The sequence below is a fragment of the Phoca vitulina genome, unplaced genomic scaffold (assembly GCF_004348235.1).
Source record: "Phoca vitulina isolate PV1807 unplaced genomic scaffold, GSC_HSeal_1.0 scaffold12, whole genome shotgun sequence".
Taxonomy (NCBI): Eukaryota; Metazoa; Chordata; class Mammalia; order Carnivora; family Phocidae; genus Phoca; species Phoca vitulina.
The window spans coordinates 43133769-43151007 of record NW_022589715.1 but is presented as its reverse complement, the minus strand read 5'-3'; the positions used below and the strand labels follow the sequence as shown (position 1 = coordinate 43151007).

At 38.4% G+C, this 17239-nt stretch overlaps 1 protein-coding gene across 36 annotated transcripts in view; it reads right to left on the bottom strand.

The window, feature by feature from the left end:
• Nucleotides 1-17239, bottom strand: part of NRXN1 (neurexin 1) — a 1121375-nt gene that overhangs the window by 675095 nt on the left and 429041 nt on the right. For 20 of the 36 annotated variants that reach the window (XM_032411088.1, XM_032411091.1, XM_032411097.1 and 17 more), the window contains 3 exons: nucleotides 8395-8696; nucleotides 6246-6290; nucleotides 5043-5204 (listed from right to left, as the gene is read on the bottom strand). In XM_032411088.1, coding sequence (XP_032266979.1) covers nucleotides 5043-5204; nucleotides 6246-6290; nucleotides 8395-8696 — 509 coding nt within the window. The remainder of the gene's footprint in view (nucleotides 1-5042; nucleotides 5205-6245; nucleotides 6291-8394; nucleotides 8697-17239) is intronic. The other 16 variants (XM_032411099.1, XM_032411106.1, XM_032411108.1 and 13 more) reach the window with 2 other exon arrangements.

Genomic DNA, 17239 nt, shown 5'->3' with positions numbered 1-17239 from the left:
CAAAAGAAGAAAGACAGGAATTAAGGGGTATTTGCACAAAGGATATTTTGTAATCTCTTTCCCATTGCTGACGCTGGTACCCCTTGGGAATTACAGAGCTGCCACTGCAAATGGTAGAGGGGACCATGATGATTACATGGAAGAATCAACTATTTTTTTTTTTAATGGGGTAGGGGGAGGGATGCGTACATAAAAGGATATTTTCTGAATCTCATCCACCTCGTAGCATCTTCCAAGTTTTTAGTGCCAGAAGTTTCTCAGTGTAATTAAAGGCGGAGCTGATCTAATTAGGTTGATGAAATTTTCAGTAGGGATTTAATTCCCCCTAGCATTTCACTATTTTCTTTTTCTCTAGAATCCCTCCTTAGGCTTACCCCAAAAGACTTAGTGGCGACATTCTAAATTGTCTCACACAGGCGGTGTCTCCACTCAAATAGCTGATTGTAAGACCCCCAGCAGGTACCCACGGCTAAAAACAAACTGCAAATAAAAGATTCTAGGTCGTTTTATTGAAGACAATCCTTTCCTCCCTCTTCACTTTCATTTCCCTACCAATAAACTATGTTAAATAATCTTCACTGCAGGAGGGAAATAGGTGTTTCAAAGCATTTTGGAGGTACAAAGAGACTAAGAAATGCATAATAGCAGGAGTAGATTCTAAGGCAAGATTAATGAGGGAGTGGCATGACCCTTCCTTGTATCATTTACTACAGAAGCCTTCACGGTAAAAATATTGGGACAGAAACACGTATTAGTGGGATTTTCATCTATCTTTGAAGATTTAAAAAAAAAAATTCTAATGAGCACCTTAGGAATCAACTGTGATACTTTTATACGGAAAATGTTTTCCCAAGTAGCTTAAGGTGAATGGGCGGGGCGGTAAGGTGTCCTCAGACAGACTCCAAGCACCTCACTCTGATGTGATTTATCTTTCTGCATGCTCTTCCGATTCCCTCTCCTGTTGCAGCAGTCACTCAAGAACTGCTTGCTGGAAAAATTAAATTTAACTAAAATCATCAATAATTCTTAAGCAACATATATTTCAGCTTTTACTCAAGGTTATAAAAAATGCAAAGAATATACACAAATGTTTCTGCCAAAGCATGATTAGTATCGCTTTTGTAAAAACTGGATTTACAAGCATGTTTTTAAAGACCTATCATCCTCTAGGAATTTCTTAGATGGGGGTTACATAATGGTAATTCATTATTTACAATTTTTTCCTTTAACTTTTCTCAAATTTATATCCTTGAAAGTCATTTTCAGTGAGCTCAAACATTTCTCTAAAGACTTTTTAATTTATTTACGATGAAAATTTAAATAATTTAAAAAAACCTACTTTGATTGTCTTATTATAGATTCCTGGCCATTCAAGGTATCCTCTTTTTTTTTTAAACAAACTCAGGTTAGGTTTTGTAATAACACTTTTCTTAATGAGGGTTCGTTGCTCTGCGTGCAAGCTAAGTCTCATTTCAAATAGGCATTATCAAATACCATACAGGGAAAGCCCTAACTGCTTCTAATGAACATTAAATTGTAGGTTGTTTCATCATGTTAAGTAATATCTTTTTTTTCACTTTAATCTTTAATCTTTATTATTTACTTATTTTTGAGAGAGAAAGAGCACGAGTGGGGAGGAGCAGAGGGAGAGGGAGAGAGAGAGAATCCTAAGCAGGTTCCATGCCCAGTGCATAGCCTGACTTGGGGCTCGATCTCACAACCCTGAGATCATGACCTGAGCTGAAATCAAGAGTTGGACACTCGACAGACTGAGCCACCCAGGCGTCCCTACACTTTAATCTTTAAAGAATGAAGATGAGATTTAGTGAGAATGGTAGGCCATCTCTATTTTTGTCTTGAGGCCACTGTTTACAGTAGAACAGAGTCAGCCGTTCAAAAATTCTATTTTATCTGACCGTATTGTGTGTTCTACTCCTGTTACCCCTTCATTGCTCTTGGGTAGGTCAGGTAACTCCTCTAGGTCTGTTTCTCCATTTCCAAAAAAGGAGACTGGGCTTGGAGAATGATTTCCAGGATCCTTCTTAATCTAACACTCCAATATTTCTTCTATAGCTTCGGACCTGGTGTTACTAGTATCTCCCCCAGGATTGGTCATCCTAAAAGGGATTACATAACAGATTGAAAAGCAAATTGTTATGAACCATAAATGAAACCATAATTAAGGTTTTAGACATACCATGTACTCCAGGGCCGAAAGCTTATGGAAGCTGGAGGAAGGCTTACCTGGGCTTAGTGTTAAGAGATGTGGTGAGAAGGAAGATGGGCATGTTCCTCTCTTTTCAGTAACTCTATGGAGCTCATCTACCTGAAATGAGGTCATTTAACTCCAAATCTATGACGCTTTGTCGCAATTTCATTTCGGAAGTAGGAAGAGCAGGGCATTCTAAATAGACAGTAATTCAGAAACTATGGCTCATCCAAAAGCCCTCTAAGTCAGGTATGTTCTGATTTACAGGTTGATTGTGCCTGTACCTTTCCACCCTCTACTGTGTCAGGAAGAAATAAAGTGAGGGAGATAACACGTCAAAAAGAAAAACAATACAAAAACAAAAAACAAAAATTAAAAAACAAACAAAAAACCCCCAACAGCACTTGCTCTACACACATCCCCCCACCCCCAGGCTGTGGGAGAGAGGGGCGAGGGAGGTGCCCAATCAACTAAGAGGAACGGTATCAACCCAAAACCTGTAGAGATAATGACAGGAGTGAACCTGCATTGTATGGGCTCAGCAGGGGCTAAATGAATGTCACAGGGAAGACCACTTGGATTGTCTGTGCTGTAGTGATTTTTTGTGACTGAAAAACCAAATAAAAATAGATGAGTTCTAGAATGTGTCTACTAGTCGTTAACATTTAAACGTTACAACATTAATCTGACATACAGTTTAATATGAAACTATGATTTCAATCCACGGCAGCTTCCTACACTCAAAAAGCTGTCCCGCCATGCTGAACTGTCAGAAGACAACAAGGCTCAGCTGAACCTGGGTGTTCACTGCAGAAAACCTCATGTTTTTACTAGATAGCCGAAAGAGCTCTTTAGCTGCAGTCGTGTTTCTGCTAGAGATTCTTAGATCACCTTTCCTTTCCCTAGGCCACAGCAGGACTGACTTTCCATAGATGAAGCAGGGCCTAGGGGCTGACTGTAGGCTGGCCTGTTCACAGTGAAAGTGAGGAAACGGGATGGGTGGGTGGCAGTGTGGGTAAAAGGGTAAAACCCCCTTTACCAGAAGGGGGTTTTAGGCATCTTATCACTAGTTTCTGTTTGTTTGTTTTACCATGTTTCTTCCTAATCTGAAACCCATTCTCTATCCCCTGCCTATCCAAACCATAGTCATCCATCAGGATTCTCACATTCTTACTCTTCTGTGTATCTTCTTTGTCTACTAGGTCTCTCACTCATTTCATTCTCTTGGACTCCAAAGAGTATAACTCTGCCACACAATTTAATACCTCATCCCTCACAGTCTATTACACATTTCTAAGAGCTGTTTCAGTTTGTAAGCACCTCAACGGTTTGCACAATCTTCCATGGCAGGGACCCTAACAAACATTTCTGCTGGGACACTGTATATGACAGTAGTTAAGAGCACAACAGACTCTGACATCAGACTTCTTTGGTTAAGCTCTAGGTTTTAATAGTTGTTAGCTATTGCTAACAACTTGCTCAAGAAACTTACCTGCTCTGAAACCTAATACCTTGCCTGAAAAAATACAGATGATAAAATGACTACCTATATTGTGGAGATCCCTGTAAAGCTCTTAGGATAGCATCAGGCACAAAATAAGAGTTCAAAAAATGCCAGTGCTATTATTATAATAATGAAAATAATAATTATTTCATTATGCCCACAGAGCTTAGCAAAGTCCTGGGTCATACTACATACTTATAAAGGGTGAAAGTTATTCTCTGGGAGGCAGTCGATCCCTCCCACCACAAAGTATGGTTAAATTCAACTTTTCAGAACTGCATCTCCTTGGATTTGTTGAAATGAGCATTTTTAAATTCCTCTTAGGATTCTTCTATATCCAGCCACTACTGGGCCATGCAGTATGTTCGCATACACGGAGGAGAGGTAAGGGTATGATAAGCAGAGGCTGTTTTTCACTGATGCTTACCTGAATCAAGTTTATATAACTGGAATATTTTCTTTAGAATAAACCAAAGTATGTAACTGCTTACCAACAGCACCCATGGCTAATCACTCATAAATTCAGTGATTACACTTTACATTTTGGAGGTCTACACCATTAAACTGCAACCATACAATACAAGAGAAACTTCTGGTTCTAGCAGCCAAAAGAAACTGCCAAAAGCAGCTTTTATGGAAAAAACATATTAATATAAGTTGAAATTCAAGGACTTCCCAATCTTTTTCTCCCCAAACCCTGACAAGTTCCAATTTTATCAAGATTTATAACAGATAAGGACAGCTGAGTAGGAGGGATGAAATTACTGGTATCTTTTAGCCTGATAGTTTTGCTCAGGTAAATATCAAGTGTGCTCATCAGATCACAAATGAAACAGCTTCACTTCCTTCGGAATATTTTTCAAACCTAAGAACAAAATTATTTCATCACACAGCCTCATTTTGTTTTTGTTTTATGTAACCTCTCTCGTATCCTAATTTTTTCTTCTTTTTTCCTGTAACGATCAAACAAGTCACCACTGTATTAAAAACACCTAAGACAGTTATGCAAAAATGAGTAAGGCATTGAACTTAACTCTAGATAAAGCCTTTCTTTGTTTCACTTTCTTTTATAGCTAATACACAACTGCCCATGCAGATCTTAACTGTGACTTACTTACAGACTACAAAAGAAGAGGCACTTCATTCCTTCATAATGTTCTATGAGCTGCCTCCCTCCCCCAATCCTATACAAACAACAGTAGAATATTCAATTTAAGGTTGTGCCATTTGACTCCGCAAACACTGGGTCTTCGGCAAAGGTCCTTTCAGTCCGGATCTGAAATGATGGGATCATGGGTTAGGGATGATTCTGGTGACAGTGATATTTACCTCTTTGAGACAGCCCATAAAGTTGTTACTGACTGGTGACCCTGGAAGGTCTGCTGTGCTGGGACTGCCTCCAACATAGAAAAAGTCATCAGACCCCAGCATGGTATAATCTTCTTGCGTGTAGCCCGTTGTGGTAAGAATCCCATCCACTGATATTGTCACCTAGATAACAAAGCACAGGGAAAGGACACGCTATACTCAGACCTAGATACTGTAATCCTGGGATATGCCTGTTTTGTGTTTTGTTTTGTTTTTTTGTTTTTTTCGTTTTGTTTTTTTGCCTTTTTTTTTTTTTCTGTTTGTTTGGTTTTTATTTTTAGACCTATGGCGGAACCCATTTTCATGTCTGTTTGAAGTTTATTCTTGGATTCTATTCAACTAGCCCTAAGCGATCTAAACTAGTTAGAGAGTTAACTGATTATTGAACTAGTGTCAGCATCATCCCTACTGCAACTCAAAAGTTATTTAGCAGACACAAAAATGGTGTTAGTAAAATGCTTCCTAGGTTAGTTTTGCTGGTGTACATATTAGTAAAGTTTAGTCGTCTGTTATTAACTAATCACAACGTGCACCTTGTTAACATAAAAGGCGCAAGCTATTTCCAGCAACGTCACTATTCGCACTATTGAGCAGCAGTTGTTCAGCATGCAAGTGCCTAAGTCCATGCCAAAGGGGAGGAAAGGCAAAACAACCCGTGGAAGCAGCACACGCGGATGTGCACATGCAGGAGGGACAGTACGTTTCAGAAAGGAAAGGAAAGAAAACGGGGAGAACCAAAGGAAAAAAACAAAAAACAAAAAACAACAAAAAAAAACAACTGCTTTGTGATGACGTAAAGATGAGTGGGTGTGGCATCTCCGACATTCCCCAGTCAGGTGTGCATGCCATGCATCATGAATGGTTGGAGACTGGCTGAGCTTGCGGTCACTCGGGCCAGCCACCATTTTGTCTTATCCGTGTTAACCACAGCTGGATGCAAAACGTTCGAAACGTTAACGATGCCCCTACAGGTGAGTTGGAAAACAGAAGTTGACAGGAACAGGTAAAAAATAAGAAGGTCAACAACAGATGAAAAGAAGGAGGTCAAAGTAAGCAGAAGAGTACCAACCGCAGTTCCTCTTTTGTTAATGATGTCTACAGTTAAAAGAAAGAAAGAAAACACACGGCAAACCCAAAATAAGAAACAATTAGAATGATATCTACCGAACAATGTAGTTTGTTTACCATAGCGTGTCCAATGCCTGAGTGCTTTGTGGAGAAGGGGGGAGAAAGGAAATTAAAAACTGTGAACAGAATAACGATCGTTACTTAAAAAATATGATGGTCTCTACCATGTTAGTACATTTTTTGATTCAGGTAACGGTTAGTAGAATGAAACATTCCATGAATGACATGTTAGTTATTAAGCATGTTAGTAACATAGAAAAAGGGCAAAAAAATTTTACAAGAAAAAAGCAGACTAACAAATAGGCCTCCCACAGAGGTAATATTTTTCCTGCCAGTATTGTTGATCACTTGCTACTAGATAGAAACAGACATATGGCAATGTTCCCTTTGTCTCCCTGAGTACATCTGACAGTCATTTACAAAGTCTATAAGGGATTCAAAGGCCTCAAGCTCATCAGCTGACCACTGCCGCCTTATGCCCGGAGGTGCTCCCTCCCCCACCCTGGCCCACCCCACCCCAGCAAATTCATAGGAATTGGTTGGCATTGCCCTGCTACTCAATTTTACAGCACACAAGGACTCCTCCTCAACTCCAAAACTTCCTTCGGTCATATTGATGGGCTTTAGGGTCACAGTTTACTGCAATGAAACAAAGCAAAGATCCTGACACATAGAATGAGTAGAATGGATTTGTTTTTAATCTGTCCTGCCACACATGCACCCCAGCTGTAATAACCACGGTTTCCTTTGAGCTACCAATTCGCAGTTTGCTTTGTAACCTGAGCAAAGGCAAATCTAGAAAGTGGGCTCCTCAAGCCCCACCCTTCCTTCTGCGCTTCTCTCAAATGAGCCTCCGGTCTCTTGGTGAGAATCTGAGAGAAAAAAATAAAAAAAGGAAAACCAAAGAGACAGACTTATAGGAAATCCATGGTCTCCTGCTGCACTGAGTTGGAGGGGGGGGTGACTCTTTCCCAGGGCAGGTGTGAAGCATGCAGGGCCCCTCCCATGCCAAGAAGGCCTCTGAAAGGTCTTTGAGGATCTAAGAATCCTTCAGTTTTACTTGTCTGCCTTAGCTAGACTATGTCTGTACTCCCAAAATTCTTTTTTGCCTCAAGTTTGGAGAGTTTAAGCCTTTCAGAAGCGGGAAAGAAAAGGTTAGACGGTTAACAGCTCAGAAAGAGAGGGCTGTTTTAGTAAAGGAAAACCAGAGACAATCCGGTCATTCTGCAACTGTTCAGAGAAACAACAAATATGTTAAGGATATTAGTTTGAGATCAGCATGAACTGCAGGAAAATTAGTCACTGTCAACACTTAACAAAATGACACATTGTAATATAAAATTTCAAATAATAACCAAAACTTATAATGTTCAATATAAAAGGACAATCTATTCACTTCCATTTGTATATATAGGTATATATATATATATACTGTAATAATATGCCTCAGTTAAAAACATACAGTATATGTGGACCCATAGATTTACTAAAGAATTGATATTTTCCTAGTATATAGACTCTTGCAAGATTTTTTTTTTTTTTTTTAAATACAACCAAATAGAAATGGGCACCTAGAAGATGAACTGGTCTCTCCAGAGTCATTTGGGATTTAAAGTATCTGTGCTAAAAATAAAAAATGGCTTCATAAACAAACTCTTCAGGAGATGTACAGGCCCCCAAAGTCATTCTTTATGCCTCAGGGGCTTTTCTTGTCCCTGTTTCAGAGGTAGGGGTGGAGAGGGAGTAGGGATTGATACAATCCCAAATCACAAACACACTGATATTTTTACTACAAAAAAGGAACTGTGATTTAATGATCCCAATGTGCATGCTTCCAAATGATCACCATGAAAACTAGAATTTAAAATCAAACAAACAAAAAAAATAAAAAATAAAACACAACAAAATCACACACATCACAGGAAGGGCAGGTCGCAGGGATACCCTTGCACCCTCTGGGAAATTGTCATATGTCGCTGTATCAAAATAGCCTTTGGGCCCCCCAGAACTTTCTAGATATGCCCCTGCTCAAGTATGGCAGGAAGATTCATCTCAGAAGAAGAAAAATCTAATTTGTAAGCGACTCTGAGGAGCCCTATATCATGTTGTTAGGATTTTCAAGTACCACACACACAGCTGTAGTGAGAAACAAAGCCAGTAACTCTCTTATCCACTGCGTTGTTACCTGACGCAGATTCCTGGTGACTTTCACATCATGCCAGGCATTATCATTAAACTTTCCATTCACGGGCTCCACTAGTGCTTCAAAGGCCCCTGATCCCAAATTAATGACCAGAGAGACAGCTCCATTTTTCAGGGCGAGATTGACATAATCAGCCGATTTCCCGGTATGAAGCATCAGTCCATTCCTCTGAAGAGTTTTAAAGGACAGAGTTATTTCATCGCTGCTGCTTTGAATGGGGTTTTGAGACAAGTCGTAGCAGAAGTATTCAGATCCCTTGAAAGTGGCAATATATTCTTCTTTTCCTAGGGGGAAACAGATATATATGTGCATAAGTAAAGAAATATACTATGTAGATCAGCAGACCTTAACAGAAACAAAATTAATCATTAGCCCCCCCAGATTAACTCTGTCTAATTAACATTCATGACAAGAGCCCCGTCAAACAGAGTCAAACGGTACTGTAGGTGGCAGTATATTTTTAATAAACCTCCTTAGCTGTTGGGCCATCAATTGCAATAGCTAAAGCTGACATTCTTGAAAATTCAATTAATTTTTAAGTATCACTGCAAGAGCTCTGATCACAGAAAGCAGCTCTGTGATATCTCCAGGGCATGAATCAGGTACCATAAATGCATATTGGATGGTTCTACTCTGCTGGCAACAATGGGTTCCAATGTGTTTGCAACATTCTCTCCATCCAACTGAGGCGTTATTTTAATTTTCAGTGAGACATTTATATTCAAAGATCTTCTCAGTGAAGAGCCAAATATTTTCATCACTGACAAACCATAACAAATTATCTGGTAAGGGGAAAGCAAAGAAAAAAAAATAGAATTTGGTCTGGGAGTAAACAGATCTCCTAGAGAGCATGCGCATTTTGTTGTTGTTGTTCCCTCCTTGGATGGAGGGAGCAGTGATAGCGAGCTTAATGGAGTCTGCTGGATTGTTGATTCATTCCCTGATCTCACCAAGCAGATGGTAGGGCTGGCTTTTATGAGACTGGTCAAAATTCCAGCACATCATCATGGGAATAGCATGTAAATGAAGTCTCAACATTCTCTATATATCTGTCTTTATCATATTTACGAGTAACAGTGTGGGTCCCACAAGATGTCAGACAGATTAACCCAAAATGTGGGTATTTGGAAAGAGCAATCTTCTCCCACTGATTAAGTGAGTTTAACCAAAGGAAGAATGTAAGCCAAAAGCTTCCTCAACTTCCTAGGCAATGATGGTATTGTGCCAAGAAAAATGAAACAGTATGGTCTAGAATCAGCTTCTGATAAACTATAAACACAGAATTATACGTGATACTGGGGAATCTTACTCTGTTTTACTGGTAATATAGCCTCTCTACCATGTCCACAGGAGGGTTCATGCTGAAAAGGGGCTTACGCTTGGCAACAGGTTTTTACCTCAGGGCTATTTCATTTTTTTTTTTTTTTAAAGATTTTATTTATTTATTTGACAGAGAGAGACACAGTGAGAGAGGGAACACAAGCAGGGGGAGTGGGAGAGGGAGAAGCAGGCTTCCCGCCGAGCAGGGAGCCCGATGTGGGGCTGGATCCCAGGACCCTGGGATCATAACCTGAGCCGAAGGCAGACGCTTAACGACTGAGCCACCCAGGCACCCAGGGCTATTTCATTTGATAGTGAAATAACTCCTGTCCTTGAATCAGAGCTCAAATCAAGGTCTCAACTCACCAGTGCCTGACGACCTGACTCTCTGGAGGCAGACGGTGCCACAAGGGGCTAGAGGTGGGCAAGGCATGGCACGGAGTTAGTGAACACCTAGGGACTTTCACAAGGGTGTGCCCTAGAAGAAAAGTCACTGCCTACCAGTAAGTTTTTAGTGACCACTAGTGGTGAAGCCAAATCCATCACATTCTGAGGCAGAATCATAGCAAGGACAATAAATGCAAGCCAAACTAGAGGGTCCCTCCCACTCATACAGTCATAATATTGGTTGAGCACCTCCTAAGTGTTAAGCCCAGTACCGGTCTTTAGGGATAATGGAGTGGCCAAAGCTGACCTGATTCCTGTCTCTGAAAGTTGACAGTCCGGGTGTCTACTCCCCCAATCAGTTCAATATGGCAAGTGGCTTGATATTGGGAGCTAGCACAACCGAATATTTCTAAATATATGTACTGGGGGGTGGGGGGGAAAGTAGGTTGACATATGAAATTAGATCCTAGCTTGGCTACTTGCTAACTGCACTGGGGAGCAATTATGCCTCTTTTCAAATCTCAGTTTCTGAAATATGGTTAGTTATACCAGTCTTTCCAGATAAAATGAGATAATGCATGTATAGACATATGGCAAATTTGGTAGGCATTAGGAATGGTAGATGCCTTCCTTCTTGCCTGTCTAATGTAGTAATTGTGATAAATAATCTAAAACAAATAGCATATGTGAACTTCATTATGAAATCTAGAATATTATCTTTAAGGTCAGAACAAGGACGCCTACTATCAATATACTGTACTTGAAGTCCTAGGTAATGTAGGAAGAAAGGAAAAATATATGAGCATTATAAAGACTAGAAGTGAAAAAATCATATTAGTAAATATTATTGTATAAATTGAAAGACCAAAATAATCTTCAGAAAAGTACTGGGTTTAACAAGATATTTCAGAAAGACTGCAGGGTTCTATATACTGGGACAGTCGATGTTTTAAACATATATAAATAGATCTATAGATTTGATGAAATTCCATTAAAAATCTAAATGAAATTTTTAAATGAATGTGAAAAGCTGATTCTACAAGTTCTTTGGGAAAAACAACGAGCCTAAAATAGCCAAGCTATGTCAGAAAAAGAAGTAGAAGGAACTTTCTTGTGTGAAGGTGCACATTTATTAGAAAATTATGGTAATGAAGATAATACATTAGGATAAATGAAAAAAGGGGGGATAAAAATGATGAAACTAAAAATAATCCTAAGTCTACATGAAAACGATTTATATTAAGTCAGGCATTGCAGTTAAGTGAGCAGAGTATAGATTAGTCAATAAATGGTGCTGGGACAACTGGTTATCTATATGAATAAAGTAAAATTGGATCTCTACATCATCTACAAAAACCAATTCTCCATGCACGAAGGATATAAGTTGCTGAGGTAAATCTGTACAATTTTTGTAGGACAAGAAAGTGAGATACTGAATTATAGAATGATTTATTAAATAGGCGTAAAAGGAACTAATAAAATATCAATACATTCAACCACATTAAAATTAGGAACACCTGTTCATCAATAATATCACAGAGAGAAAGAATCTAAATAAAAAAACTGGAAGAAAATAATTTTTTATTTATTTATTTTATTTTTTATTTTTTAAAAATATTTTATTTATTTATTTGACAGAGAGAGACACAGCGAGAGAGGGAACAGAAGCAGGGGGAGTGGGAGAGGGAGAAGCAGGCTTCCCGCTGAGCAGGAAGCCCGATGTGGGGCTCGATCCCAGGACCCTGGGATCATGACCTGAGCCGAAGGCAGACGCTTAACGACTGAGCCACCCAGGCACCCAGAAAATAATTTTTTAAAGATTTTATTTATTTATTTGAGAGAGAGAGAGAGAGAAAGAGAGAGAGTGAGCACAAGTGGGGTGAGGGGCAGAGGGAGAAGCAGACTCCCCATGGAGCACAGAGCCTGACGTGGAGCTTGATCCCAGGACCCTGGGATCATGACCTGAGCCGAAGGCAGATGCTTAACCAACTGACCCACCCAGGCGCCCCAAAAATATTTTTATACCATATTAAGAAGGACTACCACCCAGGATATGTGAAGCACTTTGATAAATCAATATGAAACAAGATGAACAAGGGGAAAATAGGCAAAAGAAAAGCACAGTAATTTCACAGAATAAATGAAAAGATGCTCAATCCTAGGAGTCTTCTGGGGAAGGCAAAAACCAAATTATATTCAAATACCATGTCATAACGCTGAAATTGGCAAAAAAATGAAAATAAAAGAGAAAAATTCCAGGTTTGGAAAAGCCATGGATAAAAAGTAATTCTTACTTACTGCTGCTGAGAGGGCTGATGAGATGAAAATTGACCAACTGCAATAAGCACTATTTGGCATTATATAATCCCATGGGAATTTCTCATATTGTAAAGGTCTCAGTACTCAGAAAATGGTTGCCATAATCAATAGAGATAACGTTCCTAATTGCTTTCAATTCACTTCTCTCTGCTCATTGTTCTGATCCTTTGATGATAGGTAGTCACATGAATTCCGGTTCATATATATATGTACATACATTATGTATGTATCTGAAGATGACATTTGCAGAATTTTCGTCCCCGCTGAATACTTAGAATTAGGTCTCTAAGCAGAAAGTTTTAGAGACCCTCCTCTGGCCCAACTCTTTAATTTACATTATTAAGAAAGTGAGCCAAGGAACAGACTCTTAACTATTGAGAACAAACTGAGGAATGTTGGAGGAGAGGTGGGTGTGGGGATGGGTTAAATGGGTGATGGGTGTTAAGGAGGGCACTTGTTGTGATAAGCACTGGGTGTTGTATGTAAGTGATGAATCACTAAAATCTACATCTGAAACTAATATTGCACCATATGTTAACTACCTGTAATTTAAATTAAAATTGGAGAAAAAAATTTTCAGACCCATAAAATTTAAATGACTATCAAAGTTCAGAAAGTGTGCCAGCGCTCTCTATTCTGTTCCATTGGTCTATCTGTCTGTTTTTGTGCCAGTACCATGCTGTCTTGGTGATCACAGCTTTGTAATATAGCTTGAAATCAGACAACGTGATGCCCCCAGCTTTGTTTTTCTTTTTCAACATTTCCCTGGTGATTCGGGGTCTATTTTGATTCCATACAAATTTTAGGATTGTTTGTTCCAGCACTTTGAAAAATGCCATTGGTATTTTGATTGGGATGGCGTTGAAGGTATAGATTGCTCTGGGCAGCATAGACATTTTAACAATGTTTATTCTTCCGATCCATGAGCATGGAATGTTTTTCTATCTTTTTGTGTCTTCTTCAATTTCTTTCATGAGTGTTCTGTAGTTCCTAGAGTATAGATCCTTTACCTCTTTGGTTAGGTTTATTCCAAGGTATCTTATGGTTTTTGGTGCTATTGTAAATGGAATCGATTCTCTAATTTCTCTTTCTACAGTTACATTGTTAGTGTATAAGCAACTGATTTCTGTACATTGATTTTGTATCCTGCCACATTACTGAATTGCTGGATGAGTTCTAGTAATTTGGGGGTGGAGTCTTTTGGGTTTTCCACATAAAGTATCATGTCATCTGTGAAGAGAGAGTTTGACTTCTTCTTTGCCAATCTGAATACCTTTTATTTTTTTTGTTGTTGTTGTCTGATTGCTATTGCTAGGACTTCTAGTACTATGTTGAAAAACAGTGGCAAGAGTGGGCATCCTTGTCGTGTTCCTGACCTTAAGGGAAAGGCTCTCAGCTTTTCCCTATTGAGAATGATATTTGCTGTGGGTTTTTTATAGATGGATTTTATGAAATTGAGGAATGTTCCCTCTATCCCTATACTCTGAAGAGTTTTAATCAGGAAAGGATGATGTATTTTGTCAAATGCTTTTTCTGCATCGAGAGGACCATGTGGTTCTTCTCTCTCCTCTTATTAATGTGTTCTCAGCCACTTTGGAAAACAGTGTGGAGGTTCCTCAAAAAATTAAAAACAGAGCTACCCTATGACCCAGCAATTGCACTACTGGGTATTTACCCCGAAGACACAGATGTAATGAAAAGAAGGGCCATATGCACCCCAATGTTCATAACAGCAATGTCCACAATAGCCAAACTGTGGAAGGAGCCGAGATGCCCTTCAACAGATGAATAGATAAAGAAGATGTGGTCCATATATACAATGGCATATTACTCAGCCATCAGAAAGGATGAATACCCAACTTTTACATCAACATGGATGGGACTGGAGGAGATTATGCTAAGTGAAATAAGTCAAGCAGAGAAAGTCAATTATCATACAATTTCACTTATTTGTGGAACATAAGGCATAGCATGGAGTACATTAGGAGAAGGAAGGGAAAAATGAAGGGGGGGGAATTGGAGGGGGAGACGAACCATGAGAGACTATGGACTCTGAGAAACAAACTGAGGGTTTTAGAGGGGAGGGGGGTGGGGGGGATGGGTTAGCCTGGTGATGGGTATTAAGGAGGGCATGTATTGAATGGAGCACTGGGTGTTATGTGCAAACAGTGAATCATGGAACACTACATCAAAAACTAATGATGTAATGTATGGTGACTAACATAATAATAATAAAAAAAAGTGTGCCAGGAACCGAAGCAGACTCTGACTACCTTTAAATAACTAAATAACAAAATAACAAAGTTTGGGGGTGTAAAGAATTTTGGTTTAGTTGAAAGGCTATAGCATTTTATCCAAGTGACCCAATGTCATTTCAAATCAGCATAATTCACGATGCATCTTGACAAAGGATTCCTTTGCCAGATAATGTGGCAGACCCAAAGGGAAAAATAGTAAAACCAGTTTGCAATTCACTAGATGGCACACTTTGAAGTTATATGAATGTTGATGACATTTAACACTATGATGTTTCTATTACTTAAAAATGAAAATATCACTCTTTCTGTATTGTTTAATTTAAAAATTTAGGTAATTCAAATTGCATTAAAGGCAACCACATAACTCTTGGAAAAATTCAACGTACAATGTATCATTACCTCAAAAAGCCGTAAATAAGACATGCATCTAAACAGGAAAAATATTTTTGCTATGTTCTTTTTCATGAAACAATATGTATTCTATATAAAAATGCATAAATCATTCCATTTTCTAACACAAGAGGATTATATTTCCTCCAACTCTTCGTCTGTTGCTGTATAGTCTTTGTCATTAAATTTTGTGCTATGTCATATGCAAGTAAGAAGTAGCATAGTGAGTCATTATTTATGCTTTCCTGTTGAACATGTAAAGAATGGTTCTATTTCCATTTTAAAATACAAGTCCCAAATATTTTGTGCATTTCCAATATGTGCTAAAACAATAAACATCAAAAAGAAATGAAATACCAACAACATTTTTCACAAAACTAAAATTTGTAAGGACCCACAAAAGATCCCAAATAGCCAAAGCAATCTTGAGAAAGAAGAACAAAGCTGGAGGTAACACAATCCCAGATTTCAGGATATACTACAAAGCTATAATAATCAAAACAATATGGTACTGGCACAAAAGTAGACACACAGATCAACAGAACAGGATAGCCCAGAAATAAACCTATGCTCATATGGTCAATTAATCTATGACAAAGGAGGCAAGAATATACAATGGGGACAAAGTGTCTTCAACAAATGATGCTGAGAAAACTGGACAGCTACATGCAAAAGAATGAAACCAGACCACTTTCTCATACCATACACAAAGATAAACTCAAATGGACTGAAGACTTAAATATAAGACCTGAAACCATAAAAGTCCTAGGAGAAAACATAGGCAGTATTTTAGAATGAAAGTGAGAGAGAGAGAGAGGAAGAAATTAGATTTACAGCAATACATATAGCAACAAATAATTTATATCCAGGATACATAAATGATTTATACAAACCAATAAGAAAAAAACTAGACAAATCAACAGAAAAAAAAATAGGCAAAATATATGAACAGACACTCGATGATAATAGGATATCCATATGAAAAGATGTTCAACTTTGTCTTCAGAGAAATCAACTTAAAATCACAGTAAAACATCAATACATTCCACTATGATGAATAAAACGACAAGACAAAACATACCAAGTGTTAGTGAAGACGTGGAGCAACTAGAACTCTCATATGTTACTGGTGGGAACTACTTTTTAAAACTGTTTGGCAGTATCTTTTAAAGCTGGATATCTGCATATTCTATCTTCCAGTAATTCCACTTCCAAGTATACATCCAACAAAAATTCACTCAAAGATGATCAGAGTAACATATCAGTATGTTTGTAGCAGCCCTCTGCATAATAACCTCAAATGAACACTACCAAAATGTTAATCAAGGGAATGGATAAATGATTTGAGTTATAGTTATACAAAGGAACAGTAATGGAAATACATGATCTTCAACTACAAACAAAAATATGGATAAATCTCACAATAATAAGGTTAAGTAAAAAAGAAAAATGCCAGGGGTGCCTGGGTGGCTCATTCCGTTGAGCATCTGACTCTTGATTTCTGCTCAGGTCATGATCTTGGGGTTGTGAGATTAGCCCCATGTTTGGTTCCGCACTGGGCATGGAGCCTGCTTGCGATTCTCTCTTCCTCTCCCCCAGCCCTCCCCCACCTCTCTCCCTCTAAAAAAAAAAAAGAAAGAAAGAAAAAACAGAAGATGCCAGACTTGAAAGAATACTTCTTATGATTACAATTATATAAAAATTTTAAAAACAAGCAAAACTAAACTCTACTGTTGCAAATGAAGATAATGGCTAGAGGAAGGGAGAACTAGTGAGGACACTGGAGGGCTAGTAATGTTCTGTTCTTTTTTTAAGTTTTTATTTTAATTCCAGTTAGTTAATATGGAGTATCATATTAGTTTCAGGTGTACAATATAATTATTTAACAGTGCTCACCACAATAAGTGCATTCCTTAATCTCCATCACCTATTTAACCCATACCCTCACCAATCTCCTCTCTGGTAACCATCAGTTTCTTCTCTATGGTTAACAGTCTGTTTTTTGCTTTGTCTCTCTCTCTTATTTTTTCCCTTTGCTTGTTTGTTTTGTTTCTTATATTCCACATATGAATGAAATCATATGGTATTTGTCTTTCTCTGACTGAGTTATTTTACTTAGCATTATACTCTCCGAGCTCCATCCATGTTTTTGC